The sequence below is a fragment of the Netta rufina genome (genome assembly GCF_964035555.1).
Source record: "Netta rufina genome assembly, chromosome: 13".
NCBI classification, from domain to species: domain Eukaryota; kingdom Metazoa; phylum Chordata; class Aves; order Anseriformes; family Anatidae; genus Netta; species Netta rufina.
The window spans coordinates 11,817,307-11,845,277 of record NC_140136.1 but is presented as its reverse complement, the minus strand read 5'-3'; the positions used below and the strand labels follow the sequence as shown (position 1 = coordinate 11,845,277).

General features: G+C 44.4%; 1 protein-coding gene across 4 annotated transcripts; it reads right to left on the bottom strand.

Moving 5' to 3' along the window:
• Positions 1-689: 689 nt before the first annotated feature.
• Positions 690-24,974, bottom strand: NUTF2 (nuclear transport factor 2). 4 transcript variants are annotated; one of them, XM_084294499.1, is made up of 6 exons: positions 24,881-24,974; positions 15,822-15,942; positions 12,702-12,773; positions 8,884-8,982; positions 5,350-5,506; positions 690-1,220 (listed from the first exon to the last, which is right to left on the bottom strand). In XM_084294499.1, exons 2-5 carry the CDS (start codon positions 15,918-15,920, stop codon positions 5,396-5,398), a joined length of 381 nt encoding a protein of 126 aa, XP_084150625.1. In that variant the 5' UTR covers positions 15,921-15,942; positions 24,881-24,974; the 3' UTR covers positions 690-1,220; positions 5,350-5,395. The 4 variants fall into 4 exon arrangements, with proteins under 4 accessions (XP_084150625.1, XP_084150626.1, XP_084150623.1 ...); XM_084294500.1 differs by having other exon boundaries at positions 5,355-5,506; XM_084294497.1 differs by lacking the exon at positions 5,350-5,506.
• Between the last annotated feature and the right edge of the window lie 2,997 nt (positions 24,975-27,971).

Below are 27,971 nucleotides of genomic sequence, written 5' to 3'. Positions count from 1 at the left end.
GTATGTGACTCTGCTCACATGCCATCTCGTGCTGGAAAGAGTAAAAACAATTTGGGAAGTCCCTTCGCTAGTGAAATGCTGCCACCTCCAGGGGTGGAGATATATGACAGCCAACCGTGTACAAAAAAAAATTCCTGCACAGCAAATGCAGTACCAACTCCCAGCTCAAATTATAACAAAGGGATGGATACGAGAAGGGCAACACAGTGCACAAATGTGGCCAGGATTTGAGAGCTGGATACAAACTCAAGGAGGACACTACAGGAGGTATCATCATACATGACTGCCTATGACGAAAAATGGTGATGCATGTCTGTTTTTGAGTAAAACACAGGCTTCTTTAGCTTTGAGGGTTAATGTGAGAAATGAAGATTAACCACAGGCTACCACAGTTGTCAGCTTTGTGAATTATTTTAGGCTTGTGCAGTGGTAAAATAAAACAGATGAGATGTGAGATGTAACCTGTTAATGTTAAAACCTGAGCTAGGAAGAGGTGCTGAGAAGGAGGGAAGAAAGAAGTTGTATGACCAAGGGAATACCTGAATCACCTTTACAGGCAGAACTATCGAAGTGCTCTCAATTTGAGAGCTTTAGGCTCATAAACATTTCCCCAGGAGGCAGAAAAGGGGCATCCAAACCAAGGAGCAGCTTCACATACTTGATATCCAACTCATTAAATCAATTTAAACTGCTAAGAAAATCTCATGGTTTTATTGTGTAACGTAGCATTGAAACATCTGAACAAATCAATAACTGGGCTGTACAGGCTGCTGTTCTTTCATTTCTTTGGGTTATAGAGCATCTTGTCAGTACATAAACAACAACCTTTTGCATTATAAATTCTTTCCGAGGCATGCTGGTACAACACAAATTTCTCTTGTCAAATGCAGCTAAGTCTAACTTCCAAACATCATGCACAAGGAACTCATCTAGTGACAATGTAAACTCAGCAGAAGGGCAGGTCACAGGTCTTGCTTGCTCGCGCTCTGCAGTGCTGCAGGTTTGTGTATGATATTTGGAATGTTCCGTGAGTGTGAATAATATCAGTAAGAGAAGAGGAGGAAAAAAAAAAAAAAAAAAAGCACGGGTGCCTCGGGGTCGCCAGCTCAGCCAAAGTTGTGCAATGCTAGCCTGAACATGTCATTGGTGCAAACCCAGGCATCATTGATGTTCTTTAATAGAAATATCTGGTGGAATCCCATGATAGGATCTTCATCAGCCTGTGGAAAGAGAAGAAAAAAAGTTTAAAAAGCTCTTTCTTGAGAAATGTATTTTAAGAGTGATAAAACAACTTAAAAGCTAATGTTAACAGTGACATCACATGCTGTAAGATACCTAGTACCTGGAGAGCTACTAACAACCAGAGGTTCTGTTCCAAGTTGCTTGCAAACACCTAGAGCCCAATGACACAGAAATCCTGCAATAGGTTGTTAGGGTTTTCTGCAGTAATTACAGACTTCTCATTCCAGCAACTTCACAACACCAATAAAGGCATGCCTGCCTCACTGCGTTGAGCCACAAGTTTTCTTTGGACCTTGCCCAGGAACCAAGTGCAAGACTATGCATTTTCAAATTAATTTGGAATTGCTGTAGTTTGGATTGATCACAGGAGGGATTTCCTCTGGAAGTCAATAGCAACAATATTGCCTGAATGATCTTTGTAACGATTGTGGCTTTTGAGAAGTTTCTCTGAGCTGGTTAAGCTGGCCAGCAACATCATGCTTCCTATACCCACTGCCAGAAACAGCTCAGAGCAAATAGCTATGGCTGCAGTGAGGTGTTAATGAGCACAGTGAAATCTTCCCAGCAGTGCCTCAGCTTTTTCCTTCACCACTTCAGCGAGGTGAGTTGCAGTGCACTATAATATAGGGCACTACACTTACAGGGATTAGGGACTACAAAATGAGAGAATAGTATTATAGGGAGTCTAGTTCTCCCATCTGATGTTTACCAGCCTTCCCAGAGATATGATGCAGGAATTAAAGCCTTAACAACAGTTGGAAATCACAATAGGACTTAATCTGAACAGCTCAGAGGACCCAGCTACAAGCAATCCTCTGACACTGACTATAATGTATTCAATTTAGCATTTTTGGAGGATTTTAAGCTTTATTCTTTCAGTGCAACTACTGCAAATTAAGAAAAATGGGAAAAGCATAAAGTATTGAAAAGCAACACATGAAATAAACTGTCAAAATGCTGAACGTTTACTCTCAATGCTCTGCTGTCCATCAAGAAAAGCAAATGCAAAAAGACTGAAGAACAAAGCAGACTGCTATAAACAACATCTTTTAAAAATGTAAGATTCATACAAGTGATAAACTAGCTGTGGAACAAGTCAAATTTGAGGAACAACTTGCTAAGAACAACAATTGCATCACGAAGCAGGAAGTCTGCCAGAGTACTGGTAAGATTGAGTGCATGACTGGAGTGTAAAAGGAGCATTCAAATTTATTTCACAGCAAAAACAAAAAGTAGTATATGGAATAGTGCCAGTATACGCTGACCCATGGAGGAAAACCAAAAAAGGTGCTAGACTAGCTATTGCTTCTCAGGAAAAGTGATACTGAAATCATTACAAGAAATTATTTTTTTTTGGAAACATCAGCTCAGAGCTCAACAGCTATCAAGGCAAACAGTGTTAGCAGTTATTAGGAAAAGAGACCAAAGCCCATAATTATGCAACCACATAAACGCACAGAGCACCCACATACCAAATCCTGCATGCATTACTTATGTAAAAAAAAGTGGTAGAATAAAGAAAGGCCAGAAATGGTAAAAAAAATAATTATCCAGCTACAAGTTTCTTATTGAAAACAGTAAATTAAGTGTGACTCCCCAGCTTGCAAAAACTGTGATTGGGTGGGAGAATGGGAAAGATATCAGAATACTATAAAACCACGAAGGACAAAGTGAATGAGGAAACTACTTTCCTGCAGCCAAAGAATAAGAAAGCACCAACTACAGCCAGAAGTATCAGGAAGTTCAAGTATTCGGTAAACAAATTAACGAAAGAAAAATCCTCAAATCAGGCAAGTGCTAATAAAGTCACTGTTCAACGGCAGGATGAACTGGGCAGCCTTTTGTCATGCTGATATTTGCTTTCTTTTGCATTAGGCAGAAGCTCCATAGTAATCAGCACAATGTGAATACAGCAGTTGTGTTGGATTAGGCCAGCCATCTATCTAGTTCAATAGCATGTAAGACAGCAGTCACACCAATTATTTCAGGGGAATTGCCATCGCCATTAGATCTGCCCAGAAAGATGCTTGCCTAACTGTCCTGAAGAGGTGGTCTGTGCACAGAAACCTGTGGGTTTGTGTCGTTTCTAGCTTTTCCTAGGTATCAAACACCACTTAAATCCTAGTAAGGTCTCACTACTACTTGATAGTTTATACTGGACACAAAGGAATCTTTAAGAGAACTGAGTAGCATCAGAAAGCTGTGCATTAAAGTTTGAAATCGGCCTTTGTAAAGCACTTTTTTAATGCTATCCCTTTTGACTACGCCAGAATGAGTTCATGTTCATTTCAGCTCCTTTCCAATGGCTTCGTTTAAACCACTAAAGAATCCTACCAGCTTGAACCACTTTTAATTACAACTATTAATAAGCATTTAGCATGCTCCCAGTTGCCCTCTGGTCTCTTTCTCTTAGGTCACCAAAACATCTATCTACTTGAGGTTGCCCAAGTAGTTTTCACCAAATGTGTATTTGCTTGTTACAGACATGAGCGTACACTAAAAATGTACCTCTGCAAAAACAGATCACTGACACTGCTTTTAGAGTAGGTTTCCTCAGCCTGTGTTAAGTGCAGCTGCACCCCACCTGCTAGTGCTTTGGTTTGACAGGAATTTCATCCTTCCTTATGTAATTCAAGACTGGACATATGAAAAAAAGATTTAAAAAGTTCTTCCCCAAACCCTTGCTGTTCTGCATATGGCCACCTCCCACAATGAAGTCACAGAATAGAGGAGCAATGTTCTCTAAAACAAGAAAACCCTAGGCTAAAATGCAAATTAAATTTATATGTATTCAGAATTTTGGGAGTAGACTAGTAACATATAAGCAAAGACCCACAGTCAAGATACTTGAGATGCTCTAGAAGAGACAGAATAATCCATGCCCATTTGGGATCTTCATCACAGTTCGAACAGCCTCACTGAAACTTTACCCTTACTTTTCACTCCAAATTCAGTGGTGTCCAACTCAGAATTTACATTCCAGATGTGAGCACAGGCTTTAAACACAGAGGCTTTATTTTCCATACAAAGTTTTCCTTCATGTAGTTTCAATTTTTTCATGACAACTCAGAATTAAAAACAAAAATCATAGAATCAGATAGGACTCCTCTGGCATCCCATCCAGCCTCCCACGTAGAGCAGGACTGCCAGCAGCACTGCATCAGCTATGGTTTTGTCTAGCAGCCGTCCAAGCCTCCAAGAACTTCACAATGTGTCCAGGCAACACTTCGCAGGGTTTCACTGTTCTGAAGAGAAAAAGTTCTCCCTTGTGTCCAATCTGAACGTCCCAAGCTGTGGTTTGCTGCCACTGTCCCTTCTTACACTGTCTGGCACCACCAAGAGTTTGCCTTCAGGTTGTTGGAGACACTCAACTACCAGTCAGTAGTGGAAATACTGAACTACTTTCCATGTGCATTGCAGGTGTATTGTCCTTAGCCACCTCCTCTCCAGGCTCACCAAGCTGTCAAATACTGCTAATCTTGGCAGCTTTCTGGCCTCTCCCAGTTTTCCTACAGCCCTGCTGGCCTTGGGGCCCACAAGTGTAGAAAGTCCTCAACTTACAGAGCCATTAGTCAGAGTATTACTCTACCTTGTAACCCAAGTTTAGCTGGAAAAAAAAAAAAAACAAAAAAAAAAACACCATTGAGCAGTAGTAGAAAAAAAAAAAAAAAAACACTTTTCTCCTCATCTGGAAAGAGAGGATTTTACTTTCCTTTCACCATCACCCCACCGAAATCACCGAGTGGGTATGATGAAGTGGGTACTTGCAGCTATTTTTAGCTCAAAGGAGAAGCTAGTGACTAAAGGTAACAGGTTCTTTCAGATGTTAAGCCTCATTTAAAAGCATTGCTTTAAAGCCTGTAAGTATCCACCATGCATTACAAAACCATCCAGTCGTTTGGGTTGCAAATTTCCTTTCCATTTTAAGACCAAGAAACACCACATAACAATTAGTTGTCATAATTAATTCGGCAAACACTTCGAAATTCACACTTAGGTAGAGCTGCAGATTTTCCACATTGCTCTGAGAATGTGCAAACCACAGCCATGCTTCTCAGCCACCACGAACTTAATTGACAGCAGAAGAGCGAGAAGAAAGCTCCTTACTCAACCGGGACAGCGAGGACTGCAGGGAACAGAGGTAAGGCAGAGGTTAAACGTTGTGGAGGGCTAGCCTGAAGACTTCGTTGGTGCACACCCAGGCACCTTGCAAGTTTTTCAACAAAAAGGTTTGGTGGAAGCCTAGAACCTGGTCATCATCTGCCTGAGCATGACAGGAGGAGAAATAAGTTACCAGGTGAAGCAGACTGAAGACACTGGGTAATATTCTGGATGAACTTTGGTGAACTGGCATCACACCACGTGACACTCACTCCTGAAGGCTTAAACTGATGCTTACTCTTCCTAGTTAAGTAAGGATGCACACAGCCAGACAATGAACAGCAATAAAAATAGATGAGAACAGAATTAGAATAAGCAGAGGTACATTTATTATCCCTCCACATAAGGATTAACAACATTACTACCTATCTTGAGGGAACTGACATCTGTTCCAAAAGGTATGTTGCATTTTTACAGGTTATATAGGTATAGCTCACAGTACTGTAGACTGGAAAAGCACAGAGGCAGATACACATCCTGGCTTTGTCACGGGGCAGTTATGATGTCAATTGAGTAGTTATATCACTCTCCAAAAGGGAAGGCCAAAGGATTAAAAAAAATGCAGGTCTTCTTAGGCATAATGCTGTGGTAAGGAAAAACGTTTGACAATAGTAGTCCTTGGTCCTGTTATTTCTTGAGAACCTTTCTTTTCTAGTTAGAAAAGCTGAGGTTTTGGGACAATTTTTTGTGACAACAGCTCACCCCACACTATATGAAGGGGAATAAAAGGTTTTACTTCAAGTATTCTGTCCTGTCGCTCCCACTAAAGCCAAACAAGATCAAAATACAATGACTTAAGAAAAAACTGCCAAAGATGCATACAGCTCAATTCAGAATGAGTTTCCCTCTGAACTTTTTGGATGAGCAATTTAATCAGTTGAGGCCTCTGAAAACATAAGCATCATGCCAAGAATGACTTTTTAGAAACAGCATGTTACAGGTACTTTGGCCTGGTTACTTTCCTGTATTACTTACTAAAAAACATTATGCAAGCTCCTTCACTACGGAATACAAGGCAGGTTTCACAAATAAAGAATTCCAAAGCATATACATTAATTGTACTGAGCTTTCAAGAATTTGACTCAGTCATGTGACTAGGATAAGTATTCATAGTAAGCAGGGCTCATCCCTTCAAGCCCTGATAGGGCTGTTCCTGAAAGTCCTCTTCCTTGGGCAAATTTTTCTACTTTTCCTTTAAAAAACAGAATTAGAGCTGTGAAGAACAGACACACCATTAAGAAGGTTACCTTTAAATAAAGCTAAGTATGCAGCTCTGTGTTTCTGTGCTATAGCATGTCCTGTTCGACCCAATCTAGAGATGGGTTGAGTTACTTACCAACTCCAGTGAGTTACTTACCAAACCCTGTTGTTCTGTCACTTTTATCACACCTATGACAGCACTAAGATGTGCCAAAATGATCGCTAGCATACGTACAAGCACAAGAAAAAGCATTCACTATGACAGCTAGGTTCATGTACTGGCAGAAGTGGTTACTATACACATACTTGCTGAATATTTAATTTGTCTATTTGTAATGATGAGTAGCAAACAAGGCAGAAGCAAAAACTTCAAAGATTTGGATTTTCTGGACACTTCCTCAGTGAGGAGCAGCATTTCCAAGCACTGTACTACACTTTTTAAAGCTAAGATGAAGAATGGAGAAAAAGAGATGCCTCTCCGAATATAAAAATCACAAACAAGCTGGATTTGGTAGTGACAATAAGCATATAATCAATCCAGAATGTTCTTTCCAAGTAACTAGATGCACTATCATACAATCCCTGAACTATTCAGGTATGGCTCACCAAGCTGAAGTTATTCAGAGTATAAAGCCAGCACAGTAAGAAACACTACTCCAATAATTGCTATTTATGAAAAGCTCTGACTGCATCTACCATCCTAAAGACTATAACTAAAGGATAATAAAACCCAAACTTTTAAGAAATTGCACTGATTGCCTAGCGTTCACCTCAAAATCACTGCTGCAAGCTATAACTTGCTCAGTGATTATGCAATGACCTTAAAAACATGACTGTGCATAACCAAATGCAGCTGTCACTGGCCCAAGACATGGACTCAAAAGAAATCTTGGTTGCATCACCGAGTTTTGTGCACACCCAGGAGTCAGACAGATGAGATCAGCATGTCTGACCTCACACCTGCCCTGCAATTCAGTGCTTTGTGGCCACATGAGGCTGTCATTCCTCTCTGGAGTACGTGTGTGCAAGCAGGAGCGAGCAACAAGAAGGCTGGAATACAACTTGCAGCTTGGAAGCAGGAGCAACTTTAATGAGAGCCAAAGCTATGTTAGGCCTAGAAGTGGATGCCCCCCAACAAAATGAAGGGGAACAGCTAAGCAAGCAGGTTCAAAATTTCGGTCCTCTTTGCGCTTACTGAGTTAATTGTACATTTGGAGGAAGCCTGAACGCTTTGATACCAGAAGTGACACTGAGAGTTAACATAAGAAAGGAAGCCTAAATAGCTATTTTAGGAGAAACTTGGTCTAAAGTAACTCTAAAGGTTGGATGACTTTGGAGCCCTGACTTGACAGTATGGCCAGACCAAACCGCGACAAAACTAACTCTGAAAAATATACCTATGGCAATTTCATGCTTTTTGAATAAACACTGCCCACTGTGTGCAAGTTCTGCCTACAAGTCACTTTACATACAGGAGGGTTTTTTTGGTTGTTTGTATACAGATTCCAGGACTTCTTTCATTAAGCCGCCTCATTAACTTACAGGTCTATAGCCCTGGTGTATTAAGGTGTAACATTTCCTCAGAAAAGCAGGAGACTGAGTAACTTTCTGTAGTTCAGTTTCATAACTTAAGCAGCAATGTAAGCAATGTAAAATATTCCTACTTCTTCACAAGACGCAGCTCCTTCAGCAAGAAGTGTTTGAGCTCAGAGGCAACATTCCCGTTGTTGAACTGGTTTTGAATAAAAACCAGCGTATTAGACTACATTAACACCAGGACTGTATTCTTGTGTGTTAAGATAATTAAGGTAAAAAATGAGAAGCAGGGTCTTACTGAAGGGTTGTCAGCTAACAAAACACATTAATCGAGCTGTGATTTAGTATGTGTTACATCAAAGAGAACATTAAACTAGGTGTGCTTCTGTTGTCCAAGAACACTTGGACACTTGAAATTTATCTGAGGACACTAAAATCTTACTTCATCAGAGTAAGGAAAAAATGGACTTTGCTAGAGCCTCTATACTTGTGTGCATAGTAAAAAACAAGTTAGTTTGCTGGACATGAGCAAATGACTGCCAAATTACAGGTGATTTTACCTAGTGCTACTTATCTGAAGAGACAAGCAGTTACTAAACGACCTTGAACAGAAGAATGACATCCCAGTGCAAGCTTACCAGAATTCCTTCCCCACCCAAGTTTCTTTTCAGAAATTAGACAATTTAGTATCCTGCAAAAATTTAAGACATACGCAATTGTTACCCTTTAATAGAAAGAGTTTACCTTAAGCTGTCCAACTACCATACTGAGTATACAGCTGTCAGGTGTAGGTTGGTGGTCTTGTGCTGTGATGCTGTGTTGTATTTTTTGGAAAGGGAGGCTCTATAATAAAAAGAGAAAAATAAAGAATGAAGTCATTGCATTATTTAACTTGCAAAACAAATGCAACATTATGAAGTATTAAGACTATTTCAGTAGTACCACATGGAGAGTTGTTGCAACTCAATACAAAGCTGGGTTGGATCACAACAGTTCAGTATTTTTAAAGCACCAAAATACATGAAATATGTTGCCATATACATTAAGTAATGCCTTTTCTTAGTCTAGTTACACAGCGTTAGGAGTTCCAGTTCATCTACAAGCAGGAAGTCCATATGATGAAGGCAGAAAGCTTCTCTGCTCAGAACAGTGTTGAAAGAGTGCATGATCTAACAACTCCCAGTTTGTTTCTTCCTTACAGTGGCTATAAATAGAAAGGAGTGGCATTTGACCAAGAACCAGTGGTTGAGATTTGAGTTTCTCACATCCACTTTTCCATTTGACTCTTTCCTTGATAATAGATAGCATCTGAGGGGAACCAAAACAGTAACTGGCAACATCTTTGCCATGTGCCAAGCAGGAGGGAACAAAAGCATTGGAGCAAAAGCACACATTTGTGGAAAAAAGCTCTTCATGTTCATGTAGCAGCTACATAAACATGTCTGGAGTTAAGAGTGCAAGGTATACACCTTGGAAAACACCAGACAGTGTGGAGTGATCCTTCTTTTTCATCTCAGACCACATTCGCATTCCAACCACTGATGACTCCAAGTAGGAAATACTGGATATCGAGGGGATCTCAGAGTACTGTCACACGAACATAAGCTCATCCAACTTCTGATAGAATGGTGCTGGATGCTTTAGGAGTGCCATTCTGGCAGATGGAGCTCTGAGAGGTCACGTGCCTGTTACCCAGTCAATGCACTGCACATGATGCAGTCACTTAGACCTGCAGGATGCACTTGGACTTTGCTCCATTTTCCTGGAAACAGGCTAACACAGACCCACGCACGCACTTTCCACTAGAGGGTAATGCAGAACATGTCAAAGCTTTTACTTCACAGAAGGCCTAGACATAGGAACAGGAGTTGAAGAAATGCTACTATCAAGGATGCGGAGAACAGACTTGGCCCTACAAGTATGATTAGGCTTAATGAAGAATACCAGGAAGCTAAAACCTTGGCTAACAGAGAGCACAAAACTGTGGAAGGATCAGGACCCAGGGAAACAAAGTAAGTGTACAGAGCAGCCCTCTAAACACAGAGAGGCAGGATTCAAGAATACTCTTGAATAAAGCCTGCAGTGTTTCTTCTTGGCTGGGACAGTAATTCCCAACTTACCATGAACCAAAAAGAATAAGCCAACTGGTTTGTAGCTTCCAGCACAGTATTTTCCAGGGTCACCATCTTGAACTTGAACGTGCAATGTGCATACCCAGCCTGCACAAGCACAGGCTAGGATGTTGCACACCCTTTGACAAGCGACAGTACTACAACACCTAGTCTCACCTCTTCACAACAGCTACCTGCTGAGCAAGTCCTGCAAGAAGTCTCTTGAAAATGCAGAGGGGTGAGTGGGAATGAACGCAGTTGTACCCAGAACCCAGCTTCCAGCATTACAAGATGACTGAGAGGTGAGACTGCGAAGAGAAGATGAAGGAAGGAAAAGGCTTCGAGCTCAGGAGCCCCCCAAAAGAGAGGTATGAAACCAAAGAGGAGGCCAGGGAAGATGCTGCCTGTTTCAAATCCCTGGCTGTCCCATTTTGAGAACAGGGCCCCAACGGCTGGCCAGTCAAACAAGCTATTCCTCCTGATACACAGGGGTGGAAATCCCACTGTAGGGTAAGCTGATAGGGAAGATCACTGATTGAGATTAAGGAAAACTACCTCAGATGGATGGTTGCCTATGGATACCCATCTGTACTGAAAGGAAGTATTTCTTTACATGCAGAGTACCATAAATGTGGCCGACAAGTGAAAAGCCAGAACAAGCAAAGCTTTTAGTGTCCTTTGAGGATTTGTCTGGACTTTCACTACCAGAACTGTGGAACCTTCCTTTTAAGTCAGCTAAGATTTGCAAGAACACATTTTTTTGGGGGTAGCTTAAACTCACTTCTGGCAAAGACCGCTCAACATTTTAGCAGACTAAGCTTGCTTCTCATGCCTCCTGCTATCTCCTCTAGAGCAGCCATCCTTGGCTTTCTCTGATGGACCTGGCAGTGCTGAGACTACTTCCTACAGTATCCTGCAGACACCACGCTGCTTTCTGAGCTGCCCATCCTGAGACAAAAGCCTACATCATCCAGTAAGGTAAATCCAAGACCACCTGATTGATTGGCAGAGATTCTGTATAAGTTTGGTTAATGCGGGATGCCCAAATTGTAGCAGGATTCTGCCTCCAAGAGATGTGAAGAGCACTGAAGCAGGTCTGGAAACGTTCCATCATTCGAGCTACCTTTCCCAGCTTCTTCCCTGGTCCACGAAGCTCCTAGAACTAAAGGTTTATCAAACACTCAAGCCAGAACAGGCTGTCCCCCCCAAGGAGAACAGGCACTCTAGTTTAAATAACTCCTCACCCCAGCACACATTAAGACAGAAAGAATGAGTGTCAGCTCCCACTCTGTAAGCTGTAAAAAGGCTACAGGTGCACTAGTGCTGGCAAAGCAGTGTCTCTGCAACCTCACCCAACTGTACGAGCAACATCTGGCAGAGCAGACTGAAAAGCTGCGACAGCATTGCTGTTACACAGCAGAGATCTTGCTGTAAAGGAAAATGCTGCCTCTTGATGCTTGAAAACAAGACTGCAGAAGTACAAAAGGTGCAAACTGTTCTTGAGGTGTGTGGTATTCTTAAAGGCAATGCAGGCATCTGAATCACAGATCCAGGGACAAATTTCAGCCTTCACAGTTAAGGATACCATGGATGAAAGCCCAGATTCCACAACACAAGTGCAAGGAGACAAGTGCCCAGGTAACAGACTTCCTTCTCAAAGTGCAGAAGAGTTGGCCTGAAACTATGCCATGTTCTGTCCAATGTACCACACTCTGAGCAGAATGTCAGAGGAGCTACAGAGCATACGCTCCACAGATGTTGCGAGAGAAACTTTCAGCTCTCACTACAGCTTGTAAGTACACCAATTTTTTTTACCAGAGGGATGAATTTTCTCAAAAAGACAAAGCTTGGAGAAGTTTAACTAAAACATGGAGGGAAAATTTCAGTCTCAGTACATGAAGAAGTTTCCTCTGACTTGAAGGGCAACAAGTGGCTTCGAAGTGCTGAACCAGAGCTATCGCATCTGAAGAGCTGAGAAATGCTTCATTGAACCTAGATTCTTCACTACAAAACTTATTTGAAGTTTATGTATTCGAAAACAAAAAAACTCCCTGCAGTAACGTGTTTAGCCTTCACCACAGGCAGATCCAAACGTGTCTGCTGTACTACTTCCTGAACATGCTTAAAATGTAACAAAAACACCTTTCATTCCTCCAGATCAAGAGATCAGCTTATGAACTATTTTTTTTAATTAATAATGTCAAATGCAATTGCAATCACAAAATAACCTTGTGAACTAAACGAGTCAACTAACATCCTACCGTTAGAGCACCAATGGAACACCCCACTGCAGAGAATTAAACCACAAGAAATGTTTTTGGAGATATAAGCTGGAAGCACAAATTAAAATTTGATTTAACTGCCGAAGTCTAAATCAAAATTTCAGTGGTGACTGATTTACAGTCTTCAGGACCATCTCCCCAGACATTCAGTAGAGGATTCCAGACTTACAGAGAGTTTTTCAACGATGGCTGCTTTGCCCTGGAACTGCTGTCCTTCCCACGTAAGGCATGATGCATCAATCTGTGAGGAAAAGAAAAAAAAATTCATCAGCTTGCCTACGGTAACTTTTAAGCAATCCTGATAACAGTCTTTGCTTACTTGGCATGTATCCTTAGAATCTAGCTACTCAGAAGCTACCTCAGAGATGGAAAGAAACCACAAAGAGCAACTGAAAGTTTAGAATAATCTATTAGAAATTAAGAACTTTAAGTTTCATTATCATGATTCTTCCAGCAAAAAACTCCCTGCCTTTGCATCAAAGTGAGCTTTCAGAAGAAAATCGAAAGGTATGGACGCAAGTCAAGCACAGACAAAAATATAAGAAGTACAACAAGGAGTTGTACCATCAAGCTCTTCCAACTAAGGCACCAATTTGCATATCCTGCTCACACCCTGAGAAGTAGAATGTGCCTGTAAAGGTTTTCTAACAGACTGCCCTGTGTGGCATGCAAAGATTGAGATGCTTCAGTCTACCTGCTCTTCCACTGGATGAGGCAGGATGTACAGAGCATGCTATGTTGGATGCAACAGCAACAGGCAGGAAACTTTGTATTCTTTTCAGGATACCTCCTTTAAAACAGAATCACAGTATCCTAACCTCACACTAACATAGCTCACTGCCTTCTCAGATCCAGTTTTAAACCCTGGCAAACCAAATTAAGTTTTAAACTTGGGGGAAAACATTTCAAGTCTGTCAGCTGCCAATTCCGAACAGCACCTTCACCCTCTTCATGATAGCCCAAGTTCTTTTTCAGTCTGTCACAGGTAGCTTGTTCCTTCCACATCTTTCGAGTTTAAACACCTCAAACACAATTCTTGTCTCTTCTCTATCCAGTCTTCAGATCTCACTGAACCTCTGCATGTCTCAGCAGAAAATGGCAGGCTCTAAAGAACCCCATTTGTATGCTGTGGTAGATTCTCCAACCCTTGTATTTGATCCACACTGCACCAAAAAGCCACTTCCTTCAAGCAAGTATGCTGAGCCTGCACAACACAGTCACACCCATTCTGAAAAAGCTTCTGGCCTTCACTGCATCATCAGGAGCAATACAGTGCAGCAAGAGCCAAAAGAATAAAGCTGGGACTGGGAGCAAGAACATGAAGCATCTCGGGGTCACAGACGCAACTGAATGCAGGCTGGCGAAGATCCCTTGAGCACAGCTTTCTCCTAAGTCCAGACATGTCCCTTTTGGAGGAAAATGGACTTAAATCTAGATTGCATAAACCAGTCACTTCACAAGAGCATCTGGCTGACATCACTTGCATCTTGTACGACCCTTGACTTCCATCACCTGAGAAGCAAGGTGTTGGTACCAGGGAACGAGGCTACTCTCTCAAGCATTCCAATTCTAAGCTTTAAATACAGAAAGCCATAAAGGAAGAGGAACCCCAGAACCTGCCTTACTGAATCCACTTCAGCAAATAGCAGATAAGCACACCGTGGTGCAAGACCCTTCTGGTGTTTCAAAGAGCAGCAGAAGACCGATGAAGTTGGTGAGGGAAACGAGCTCTAAAACTTCACATCGTACCTAATTAATCTCTCTGCTATCGGTCACCTCCGAGGCCATTTGCTTTATCAATAATCTGAGAGTAACTGTTTCAAGAACAAAAAGCATCTCCTACCCCAAAACCCCTACAGACAAGAAAACAACATCAAGAGTTAGGAAAATATTTCATTGTAAGGAGCCATGCGCCCAAAGGAGAGCAAAGAAGTCACTACAGCATTTCCTGCAAAACAATTGCAGGGAAATAACTGCAAAACAATGCAGAAACTTGGTACTCCATTTAACTCCAGCAATTTTTGGCTACACAAAACAGGGTCCCATCCTCCATGGATTACAAACTCCACGGAACACTGTCCGCTGTCCTTAGGTACCTACACTGAATGATGAAAAGTAAAAAAGCCTGAGGGTAGAAAAAGCAGTTCATTGCATGTGATGGCCATGTTTCCAGAATTAATTAGTCTGCACTTATTACCAGTTTAAGGATTTAAAGCGTTTTGGTAGTGGCATGACAGGAACTGCTTACTGACTTCATATTTCGAGCTGTGGATTAAACTGTGGCTTCCGGTTTTTCCTGCTTTATGGGCTCTGTTCACAGCTTCTTGGTCAAAACAAGGCAGCAGTCTATAGCAGACAGCAAACACTTGAGAATCCAAAGAGTAAATACTACCTGTGCTTGTGGAGACTGCTGAGGTGTAGGGAGGGGCATCAGATGGTGCTCCTGCAACAGCTTCAATCCTCCAGGGATTGGTGAAACTTGGTATGATTCATTGAGCAAGGGTCAGAAAAACAGGACATGCTGCTAGATGGCTTGTAAGACTTGAGTGTCTTGCTGAAACAGCTCAGCCACCCAGCAGCATTCCTCACCAGCAGCAATCAAACTCCATACACAGAGCACTTTGCATATTCTGGAGGCGTCTTCCTCCAAAGCTAAAAGCTGATGTTCCTCAGGCCTTTTAGTTACAGGCTTTAATTTCAGAAACAAAGTCTGTTTTGCCCCCATATGAGGGGCAAAACAAATCAATTACTGAAGAAGTTTAAATATTTAAACTTTAAGCTCTTTCTAAACTTTATTTAAAAATTTAAATTCAAGTTACCAGGATTACTATAGCATGAGATCCAAGAAACACCTTCAAGTACTGCTAAACACAGGGCAGGCCTCAGAAATCATATCCCACTTGAAGTGAAGAGGGATCCAAGCAAATCCCAGACTGTGAATTACTGGCAAACTAAGTCTAGCACATTTGCTGTGACAGAACATTGTCACAAGGTAGCCTCCAGCCTCTCACACTGCAAGTCTCTATCTCCAGCCAATCCAGGGTTTTACGAGCCTGACTGCCTATAGATGAGGCGCACAGACCTCAAAATAGAAAGTAAATGTGTAAGAAATTAAAAAAAAAAAAAAAAAAAAAGAAAAACACGTTCAGCAAGTGCAATAGCACTGACTGATATTCTGGAGTCAGGATAAAACCCACTATCCCATCCTATGCATTCTCACACATCCAAATAGGGAAATCTAGGCAGAGAGGGGCCCTGCCCTGCCCTCCCCCCCTTTCTAGATACTTACATATATTGCTCCTAACTGAGTCCTGTCTGCATCAAAAAGCTGGTAGTAATGTTGTATGAAGCTGGACCCAATCTGCTCCCAGATAGGCTTGTCTCCCATTCTGAATCCTCAAAGCCAGCGACTGTAAAACAAAACAAGAAACCATCAGAAAGATCACATAAATCAGCAAAACACTTGGCTGGTGTATTAAGCACCAGCAAGCACAGACCACCGCAGCTGGCCAAAATTTTCCTTTAGAAGATGTAGGACAATCATCTCCGTATCCTGGACCCCTGAGAAATAAAAATCTTGGCTACTAAATGGTTTAACTTAGAGCGTTTGGTGATTTCAAGAGCTATTTCAGTGAAAGGTCACAACCCACATACAGCAGTGGAGAACAAGAACCACGATGAGTAAGTGTTACCGCCTTATAGTCACATATTTCAAAAGTGACACCGTCTGAAAAAGTTGGCTCCTGCTATTCCGACTTGAGCTCATTTACTGTAACCAACTGAAGTGTTGATAAGGACAGATTGTAGAGTGCCTTACATCACTTGATTTACCTATTCAGCCCCTCCTGTTCCACCATCCACAGGTCCCCTAAGGAAGCCTCCTTTCAGCGGCAGACAATAGGAGTTAATCCACTTCCACTGGCCATCTGCATAACACAAGCTTACTTTCAGCCCTGCTTTCCTCTTGTAGGCTGTCACTGAGGCTGAAGCATACTCCACGTTTATCTTTGAACCTGGAGCACTTTCAAGACACGGTGGTAAAATATCAAGAGCTACCCAAACCAAAAGAACGTCCCTTGCAACTAAAAGCTATCAGCCTGTTTGTCCCCAGCTCTCCACGCCTGAGCTATGCTGGGTGTGCCACTCCTCCAGGCCCCACCAAGAGCCACCTCTCCAGATCAATGGATTTCTTCTTCGACTGCAGCAAGCTACTTAAGGATTCCATCCCTCCCAGGGATGCCACCCGGCTTTGTTAGCATTGATTGTTTTTCCTCACCTCTTTTCTTCCCGAAGCCAGATGTAGGATGTGTCCCTGCATTCACTTGGCAAGAGACTCTGCAGTTCCCAACCAATGTAGTAGAAACACAAAGGTACCAGATTTGTGAACGTGAGTCCCGCTAATTTAGAGGATTAAGCATACAACACGTGCAGCAGACCAGACTCGGGTCCAGAAATCCTCATGCAAGATCAGTGCAGCTCTACCATTCGGTTATTTGTTTCAGAAAAGTGCGTGCATTGTTTTCTCTATCCTGATACCTCTCTAGAAGAGAACCCAGCACATTACATTAAGATCTGAGTTTACTTTAAACAAACAAAGCTATACTGGCTAAACATCAAGATTTCCCAGCCTCTGTCCCATTTTGCAATACCTGACCAGGATCTACAGGTCTGTATTGCACTGCAAGTCTCAAAAGCGTCTCAGACACAAGATTCTGTTTTAGGACACAGACACTATGGTTATTCTGGCTTCCTCCTAAGGCTAATTACTCACACACCTGCTTAAAATTTGTCAAATCCCTAACAGAAGCAAAACACACTCATAGTACCTCCACAGCAAGCAGTAACTGCAGTCAGACAAGACAGCTCTTCTCACGTTTTACGCTTTTGGCTGTTTCAACTTTACTCATACAAGCTCAAGCTGAAGGAGTTTTACCCACCACAGTCACAGCACTAGGAAAAAAAGATCAGGAGTTTATAAATGAACAAGTTGTGCTGATTGCGTTCCGTGATTGCCACACAGCAGCCTCACCTACAGCAGAGGTAGAAATCAAACTTCAGTCTGTATTAAGAGATTTACATTGAAGGAAAACCTTAAAGTCACTTCCTTGATTTCCAACAGCCTTCATCCCACACCTCAGATTTACCAGAAGCCCCCGGCACAGGACAGATCCAGGCTGTGCCTGAGCAGTGCCAGCATGATTTGCCAGCAACTCCTCAGCTGCAGCGGAGATTTCCCAAACAGAGCTGCTGAGGTCCCTCAGTCCTGCAGTTGGACAGGCATGCTAGGTTTTAAGAGTGCCCCAAATAATCCCACTGGAACTACATCAGCATGAGCTCCTCGCACTGCCCCTGTAGCTCTCCCCACAACCAGTAATCACCCAAGCACACAGTGCTGGACTCTCACCACACACTTGTCAGGGCAGACCTTGCAGAGGAAAGCCTAGGATCCAGAACTGCAGGCGAGGCTGGGGACCGTTACAGGCTCAGGCGTTCCTGCTTTGTCATTTCCCTGTCCCTGCTCTGGCACAACAGCCTCCCCCTGATGAATTCTTAATGTGCCACAGGCTAGGATTTCTATCTTTTGCTTACCATCCTGCGTCCCCTAATACCATCCCTTCTACACCGCAGATCACACAAGAAGAAAAAAACAGCATCTAAGTGAAGTCTTAGGGATTGATTTCAGCTTGCTTGTAGCTGAGACCCCGGTGTGCAGCCCTGCCTTTGTTCCACAGGAGCCAGAGATGCAGCCATGCCCACTGTGTGCAAGGGACCAGGCCTGGGGAACACAACCAGAACTGGAGAGATCAGCTCAGCTACAGACAGCAGCAGCAGCACCACCTCTATATACGTCTGCTCCCATTTCCTCACCTCCATCTCATGCCCAAGCCCCCGACGGGTCTTACAAGCAGGAGATGAACCCTGGCAGAGCAGCCTGTAGCCTGTGCTAATCCACATCCCAGCAAGGGACACGAGCTGGGAGCTCCACGGAGCAGCAGTCGCTGGCACAGCCCCAGGTCTCTGCCACAGACGCTTACCGGAGAGAGGAGGAAAGCCTGGATCACGTCCGAGCGTGCCAGCCTGCCGTCTCCCTCCCAGCTCCTGCAGAAGTTTTCTGAAGTCCTCGCTGCACCTCTCCCCTGAACGCTGTGCTGTTAGAGAGGACTCCCAGGACTTGCTGGGGAAACCGGGCGTACTGGTATTTAGTTTTGAAGCCTGCTGATTGCATTCCTGACCTCAAGGTACCTACAGGTCTGTAGCTCTCAGTGGCAGGGTGGAAGCTGCGGTAGAGCAAGCAGCCCAAGTGAAAATCACTTTTATTCAGCTCCTCTGGCCCAGCATTGCTTCAGCTCTCCATGAATTGGGATAAGTATCAGACGTCTTTCCTAAACATTCAAACGCAAATCTAGTTAAACAGCCATGCACCTAACATTAAGATGAACTAGTAAATGGCAAACCACCAGCTTATTCTGAAGCTAAAATAAAAAAATTAGCCCTTTCAAAGTGAATCTTTTCCCCACACATGATACATGTTCACCTTAAAAGCTCTGCAATCAAATGAACCTCAGATCAATCGCACGCTAGCCCTGCGTCTCCTTTAGACCCAGAGATTTCCAGCTCCTGAAGGCACAACAGCCTCATGCAAGCACCAGATGCCTTCTGTTCAATCCTGAAACTGAGAAAGCCGTTAAGACTGGCAGAAATTAAGGGATGTGAACTTTAAATATAGAAAGTAGTACTATGGTTTCTCAAAGTAAAATTAGTAGGCAACTTTGCCACCTCCTTCTTAAAAGGAGGTATTTGTGTTTTGGTAGGTAAAATGGCATGAAATAAATTAGCGTAAGTTTGACAAGTCACAATGTTGATTTTGTCAGAGAAGCAAGAAGTGAACTCAGAAAATACTGCTGAAATCCATAACCCTCTATTTTGTAACTTTTTTTTTTCCTAGTGCCATTCATGTACGGTTACACGGCTTTCTTTAATACACTCAACTCTCCCCCAAAATGCCTATTTTCCTTTCCCAATTTGTCACTTTTCCTTGTGTTCAGCACATGGAGTTTAGAGAAAACACACAAGATAGGGATGATCTGTGCCACCAAGCCCAGTCCCTTCAGTGAGATACAATCCTTTACCAGGCTGTTTTAAGCAGGTATAGAATATACGTGCATCACAGAGAAGGCTTTCTACATCCACTCCCAAGCAAGGAAGAACAAACACGCCCTGATACCATCACAGCTCACCCAGATCTCCCCATAGGTCACTCAAAGTCTGATTATGGGGGCAAGAGCACTCCGTTAATATTAAAACCAGATAAAAGAATGGTTTCAAGTAAACCAGAAAGTACCGAAGATGGAGCATCACCTGTCCTTTTAAAGGCACCTGCTGAAGGTTACCACTGCATAAGAGTATTATTGGATATTCTACCTTAAATTCCCATGGAAAAAGGAGATAGTTTCCTTAAGCTATTTTTTTTCCACTCTTTGTCACTTCAAGCCAAGCCTACATCATTGCACCCACTTAAGGAAGTCACAGCCCATTTGATTCACAGCTCCTCTCCAGAAGCTCAGCAGCGAAGCCACCAGTCCACCTCACTGTAAATTTCATGGAATCTGCTCATATCATAGAATTTATCCCCGCCTCCAACACCAGCCAGCAGTCAGTGTTCAAACTGAAACCCAACGCAGCGCACAGAAGTTGCAGCTGCCAGCAGCTTTCCCTTCAATGGGTACGTGCCGACACTGCAGAACTCCATCCCTGCTGCACCAGGGACTTCTCAGTGAGCTCTGCACTGAGTTTTCCTTTGCCAGGTCACACCCTGACACCCACAAGCACCAACTCCTGCCCTCTGCATGCCCTGCCACGCTCCCTACCACTCCTGACCAACGCAGCACCAGGCACATCCCCAGCGTCCTTGTCCAAGAGCCAGCACAAGACACTGCCACATCCCTGACCCTACAACAAAGCTCCTGCATTCAGCATCAGGAATTCATTCCTACACCACGCAGGACTTCCCAGTTCACCATGACACCAGCCCTTCCGAAACACAAAGCCACCTCAACAGGAGAGGGACTTGCAAAAGGCCCAAGTTCTGGCTGAAAACTCTTCCCACTGCTGCCTTAACAAGCCATGGAGCAACCCGGAGGTGATTCCATCAGCACACTACAGCACAAAGTCTGTCCTCCTCCTCAGGTGGCATCCCCAGAGCTACTCGGAGGCGTGCCTCGAGGAAAAGCCACCTCTTTGCTTTGGCACCTGTTGACAGACGAACCATCAGATCTCCTTCCCTGAAGCACAAAGCACCAGAAACACTTGGAGAAGGCGGGCTGTCATCGCACCTCTGCAGGATGGAGAAACACCAAATACTTGTCCCAAGCAGCGGTGATGCTCGCTGCATTATCAGAGCAGGCCATATGTAAGCTGACTGCTATCAATTAACACAATTAGCTCTTCTTGAACTCGAGCCTGGCATGCTGGCATTTCTATACGAAATTTCTGAAGATGTCAATGAAAACTAGTATTTAGAGTAACAAGTATTTAGGATTTATGAGCACTAATGAGCAGTATCCTTCAGCAATTAACACTAAGGTGGACAAGGAAGTTGCAAGGAATCAAAGAGCCACCATCACAAGCAAGTAAGCTCAGGAAAGCCCTCCTGACCTGCAGAAAACCAAAAAAGAGGATTTAAAGAGAGCAGCCTCAAACCCATACTCTAACATGCTGCTGGAAAGGGAAAATGTCACCATCTGCCATCCAGTTTCCAGGTGTGACTACGCTGCCTCCCTAAGTGATCCCAGCGTAAATAAACGGCACAGCACTGCACCGAAGTTAAACTCTAAGACAAGATTCAAGATCAAGCACCTCAAGCCGGCAGGATGTTTGCTGCAAGATGAGGAGAGCAGCACGACAGAGCACCGATGCTCCCCTTAACGGGTGTTGTTGGCCCAGAGGCACTCGTGGAGCCGTGGCAAACATCCCCCAGCCCACCCGCTGCTGCACCCTTCGCTACTGATTAACAGAAGCAAATATGGCCAATGGATGAACTCGCAGTTGTGTGGGTTCCTGTCGCACATGCCCCTACCACCACGCCTCCAGTTTTGATCGCTCAGAATGAAACAGTGAGGATCTTTACGCTGCTGGAGAAAAAAGGGAAATAGTCTTCCTGCTATTTCTCCCTCAGTCTCTTTTCTATTGCCACTAAAAGATACAAAGCCAGGAGTTTCTCCTGTGCACGCTTTCTAGGAACGCAAGAGGACCAGTATCACAGGATTAATGGTCTCTCAAACAGGTAAATCACCTAATACCTACACCAAGAATCCTTTGATACCAGATTACCCGCCTCTAGCAAAGATATACACTGTCAACAGAAGAAACTAAGCAAATTCCCATAGCATCACTGAATAATTCAGGCTGTAAGGGACTTCAGGAGCTCCAGCCTCCAGCTCAGAGCAGATTCAGCTAGTCCAGGTCACCCATGCCTTTTTATCCACTTTGCTCCAAAAAGAAGGATGACTGAGACCACATAACCCCCAGGGGAAATCTGTTTAGCTGCCTGACTGTCCTGGTGCAGAAAAAGCCTCCCCCAGGCCCAACCAGAATCCCCTTGCTTCAGCTTCTGCCCTTTGTCTCCAGCCCTCCAGCACACGCCTCGGTGAGAAGCCCAGCTCCATTTTCCTGATGCGCATCCTTTGGGCAGCAGAAGGATGGGGCTAAGCCCCCTCAGCTCCTTCTCTTCTCCACACAAAGGAAGCTCGGGGCAGGCAGAACAAGCCTGGGTGATGAAGTGCGGGTGCTGACACATGGACACCACCCGTTACCAGTCACTGACCCTGCAGGCACTCCATCACCTTCTGAGAAATTCCAGCTTAGCAGCTGTCAATATTTCTTAACTCGAAAACCCTTTAAAATTTCCAGTCGAGGTGCAAGCTTGAAGGAAAAAATAAAAACACTTCTCTTAGTACCTTCTGCCATCACCTCCACAGCAGCTGATTGATTCACAGAGGTTAAAATCTGGAAATTACTGCTCCAGGCCAATCAGAAACTGACTCGAACACAGGCTTTCACCTTGTAATTGCTATGGGCTGCACCATGCACGAAATTCCATTATGCTAAACAAGCTTGCAGGTCTAGAAATAATTAAGTCTAGGTATGAGCACAGCAAAAAAAAAAAAGGGAAAGGGAGAACTGAGAAGAGTGACAAGGAACAGACAGTTTCCTTATGAAAAATGTGGAAAATTGACACTCCCCTTCTCAATCTTACTTTTTTTGGTCTCCTCCAACTTCATCAAAACAAATTAATGCAGGAATTACGCCAGCCTGAAGTATACTGCTTTGCTTACAGATGTTTGCAAGCGCAGGGCTACTTAAGATTACTAAACAAAACACATTGCCAGACTCCGGAAAAAACTTCAGTTTGATGCTCATCCTATCCGCAACCTGACAACCCAACAGTCCAAGTGTCAGCCTAGGTAACTTTAAATTATTTATTATTGGCTTACCTGATTACGTATAAAATAATGTTTTACTGTTAAGTCTGAACACCATATCTGGCAGTTTTTTCCACAGTATTCTTGAGGAAATCTAGGAACTGAATTCAAGTTTACATGGCTGAAGTTGCTTCTCTTTTCCCCAGGAGGGACTCAATCAAGCCTGGCCATCTTTAAGGTAAGGGAGGACGCATGGGGAGGGAACACAGCTGAACCGCACTTTTCTTTACCTTATAGGCAGACCAACATAAGATTTAGTCTCCTAGAAAGAGCAGGCTATCAAATATTTCTATCTATCCATGACTGTTATGACAGCTGTTTCAGGTTAAGAGAAAACTATTTTTTAAGTTATGGAAGCCGAGATGCCATGTTTCAGTCACAAACCATTTTCTGTAGCAAATAATTGAAATTTCATGAGGTTTATTCGTGTAGAGAAATATTCTGCAGCAAAGTAATACTCAGTATTCATTTTATTCTAAATAGATCTTCTATCAAGAACTGCAATGTAAGCCTTGCAAGTTTTCTTACTGTTCACAGCTGAAGTTTGGCACGTTCAAAAGCAATCAGTTGTGTGCTTGTACAAGTAGCCAGTTGTGTGAGTAACTGCCCTGAATTAGATAGCACAAAGGTGCTCACCCCTAAAAACACAGCTCTATGTACTTTGGTGTGGTGCTAAATGCAAGAGGACCTAGATAATTTTGCATTATATTACCCCATTTTAGGTTTAGCCAAGACTTTCCTTTCTTATTGATTGACAGCAGTCACGGAAACACAAAAAAAATCTCCAGCATGCTTTATTATCAGCAAGTTTTTTGTGTGTGAGCATGTTAAGCCTCACCTCCACATGAGGAGTCTCCGATTTTTAGTTAAACTCCAGGTTTGCAACATATGCCTGGAAGAAGGATAATGGAGAAAAAAATATAAAAAATACAAAACCCAGAACTTTTCATGTGGTACCTACCTACCTACCTCACGCTTCCAAACCCACGTTTTTACTCTTCTTTGCTTCCTTTTTCTCCTACAAGCCCACAACAGTTCCTACTTCCAGACACTGGGTATGTAGGCACACAGTTGGGTCACACACAAATACTGAAGCTGTCTGTGATGCTCCAGCACTTGGGAGTTTAAAAACAACAAAGAAATCATTCTTAAGAGTGTTATCAGCACTTAGTAGACACTGCAACGCCGACACAAAACCTCCTATACACCACTAACTACTCCACTAACTGCTGCACTCCTCTTGTTAACACGGCCAAAGAAATCCCAGCAGAGAGCTGCAGGAAGTCGTTAGAATTTAAAAAAAAAAAGAACGAAAACCTGAGGTTGAAGCAAATAAATTCCAACTCACCTACCGAAGAGCTTGCAACGTTTTAGGGAGGAACACGAAATAAGAGTTCGGAGTCTGGTTGGAAGGCAGTTAAGTGGTACAAAAGCGAGCCAAGAGGTGTATGAAACTAGATATGATACTGATAATGAGGGGATACATCCAGTCACTTCTCCAGCTCCCCGTACTGACCCGTGCAATGCTCTCTTTTTGTCTGTCGCTACCAAAAGTCCCCCAGAACCGCGGTCTCAGGCATCCAGAAAGCGCCGCGTCCCCCCCGGGAGCAGGGAGCTGAGGAAGGACCGAGGGCTCGCGGCCGTTACCGGCGGAACGCCCCGGCCTCCCCCCACCCCCCCCATCCCCTCACACACCCCACCCCGCCTCAGGCAGCTCCCACCCGGCCCCGGGCCCCGGCCGCCGCCCCTCCGAGCTCCGCGCCTCAAAGACGGGGAAGGTCAGGGCTGGCCCCAACCACCGGTCCCGGTCCCGGGAGCGCCCCCTCAGCCCCGGCCCGGCCCCACCGCCGCCGCCCCCCGCACTCACCCCGCGGCTCCCACTATGGCGGCGGCGGCGGCGGCCCCGTGCGCGGCGCGAACCCCCCTCAGCTTCTCTCGCCCGCGCTCCCCGCCCCGCCCCGGCCCCGCCCCGCGGCACGCCGGGATAGCGAGTCCGGCCGGCCGCAGCGGAGCGTGCTAAGGAGGGGGGTGGAGGACTACAAGTCCCGGCGTGCCCCGCGCCGCCGCCCGAGGGGAGCTCATTTGAATGAAAGGAAGGAGACCGCGAGGCGCTGGGCCCGCGGGAGGGGCCCCGGAGCATTGTGGGATAGTGGAGGATAAGGGGGGGGGAGGGGGAGGGGGGCGATCTCCTCCCTCCTGTGAGGGAGCGGGAGGGGAGCCCCGGGAGCGGGGGGCTGCGCTTCGTGGAATTCCGTCAGTGCCCCTGACAAAAGCTGTACCACAGAAATGTACCACAAAAAATGAAATGTGAATAAAGGCCCAGCTCGCTTCTGGGGAAAGAAGTTGGGGCAGGAGTTGTGGGGTGGCCCAAAAGTGGCTTGTAATGGGTGCTGCCCAGCTGGTGGCTGTTCTGCAGGGCGCTGACTCGGTCCCGCACACAGAATCACAGAATGATCCGGGTTGGAAGAGACCTCCGAGATCACCCAGTCCAACCTCTGACCTACCACTGACCAGTCCTCCACTAAACCATATCCCTAAGCTCTACATTTAAACGTCTTTTAAAGACCTCCAGGGATGGTGACTCCACCACTTCCCAGGGCAGCCCATCCCAATGCCTCACAACCCTTTTGGTAAAGAAGTTCTTCCTAATATCCAACCTAAACCTCCCCTGGTGCAACTTTAGCCCATTCCCCCTCGTCCTGTCACCAGGCACATGGGAGAATAGACCAACCCCCACCTTGCTACAGCCTCCCTTAAGGTACCGGTAGAGTACCAGCACTGCGTCTGTCTCTGCCTCATGGTTTCTTCCCCCACGTGAGCTGGAAGTGGTGAATGCAGAAGCAGATACTTCACTAGTGGAGTCCAACAGACAAATAACTGCACAACAAATAGGTGATTTTTTTTCTCTCTCTTCTGTTGTTGAGTCAGTTCCAAATGCAGGGCCCAGTCTGGAACTTGCAGACCTTGTGATAACACAATATGGATTTTCTTTCTCCTGTTCCTGTAGTAGCCACGACAGTGAAATATGTTTCTCTTAGGATGTGCTGGTCCATCCATGGTAGTTCCTTTCTGCCCAGTTCAATGTAGTTTTTAATATTTGAAAGACAGACACAACAAGAATTGGAAGGTGAATTGCTATATGATTTGGGGGGAAAAGTAGAAACAGGAGGCTGAGAGCTGGATGGATCACGCTGATAAAGGAAGTAACTGGATTTTAGTGTGCGTGAGAGCTGTTTCTAAATCATTTCTAGCATCGGAGCCCTGATTTGCTGCATGCTGTATGGAAGTAGATAAGCAAGAAATTTTACCCTAGAAAATTCGCAGTCTAAAAACTAGAATATGCACAACAATTAAGACCAGACTGTTCTGTGAAGCGCACAACAAAGGCATGTGTTTGGCTGGGCAGCACTCACCCTGACTGATTATCCTTGGCAGCTTCTTACCCAGGCTTTAGGCAATGCTGAGTTCGCGACCTGCCCCAGGCTGGAAAGGACCCTAGGAGTGCTCCTTTGTTATGCTCAGGATGGAAGTGAAAGCTTTAGATACCTCCTTTGGTCCTGGGAGGCTGCTGCTGCCTGGATCTGGGAACGATACCAGGAACCTTTCGGACTGCCTGGGCTCTGGTCAAGAGTAGCAAGGGCAGCCAGCCTGTACCGGAGGGGGGTGCCCCACAAAACAGACCTCATTCCCAGCCATGACAGAAAAGAGGGGTTGTGGTGAGATGCTGAGAAGGAAAAGGTCAAGGAGTGGAAATTTGGAAATTGTTGGTACTTTCTTTCTCTTTCAATTTTGCCCTGATCTAGCCCAGAATTTTATCTGTTCTCTCAGTACAGAGAACAGGGAAGTCTGAGGCTGTATCAGAGTAATATTCACCACCCAGCCTATCAGTCCATGCTTTCTAGAACACCAATTCCCAGGGGAGCCTCCAGCCTCTGCATAATGACGTTCATTGGCCCAGTAACTTCTGCCCTGTTCAGTCCTTGACACGTCAGGGCTCAGGTCACACAAGGAATGGAGGAATGGAGGGCAGGACTGTGAGCAGAGGCAGCAGGTAATGCAGATAAATGGTTTCAAGAGAGCACTGGAGAGTATTCTTTGTGGAGGAACCCACCTTGCAAGATGCTGTGTCAGAAGTCATGAAAACAACCTTATATCCAATAACTTAATGGGAGCGATACTGCTCTTTGAAATATAGGTGAATTGAGCAAGCCTTGTTCATGCACTTAAGAGAGAGGTTGGTTAGGATTTCATCTACAGGAGAGAGAGTTTTGCATTGGAAAGAAACTTCTTTGTGTCTTTCCCCTGTTTAGTTCTGGAGATTAATTTTTTTTGTTAGAACAATAAAAGCCATTCTAACTAAACATCGAGTCCCACACACAGGAATGTACCAACCAGAGACAGTTGGTGCTGGCTGAAGAATTCTGAGAGGGTACGTGCCAGATCAGAATCCAGGATGCAGAAAGGTGAGGAGTTAAAATGGAAGAAAAAGCATTTGTGTTGAACAGTAAGTTTATTTGTTTTCATACTAAGATACCTTCCTACAGAAATAGCCTCCTAATTCACTGCCCATGCTGTTGCTCACTTACCTTAATTTAGCAGTAAATGGTGGAAAGTATGCACGAGGAAAAATTGTTGCTTTTGTCACTTAATGTTTCTAGTTCAACCCAATAAAGGGATGTGCGAAGCACCAGCTCTAATTGCCCTTTACACTTATGAAACACTAATACCTCTAAGTAATCTGCAATTAGGAACTGTGGGAAGTAGAATCACACATTTCTATTGCAGATGCTACACGCTAGCTCGTCCCTGCATGCTGCGGTGGGCTGGTTTTCAGGAGGCCACGCTCTCCCCTTCCTCAGCCACGTGTGGTGCGTGAGCCTCGTGTTGTCCCTCTGGTGGAAGCACTGCGTGGAAGTCAGCTCTGGCTGCTCGGATCGTTCCTGACTATTTAGAGGCTG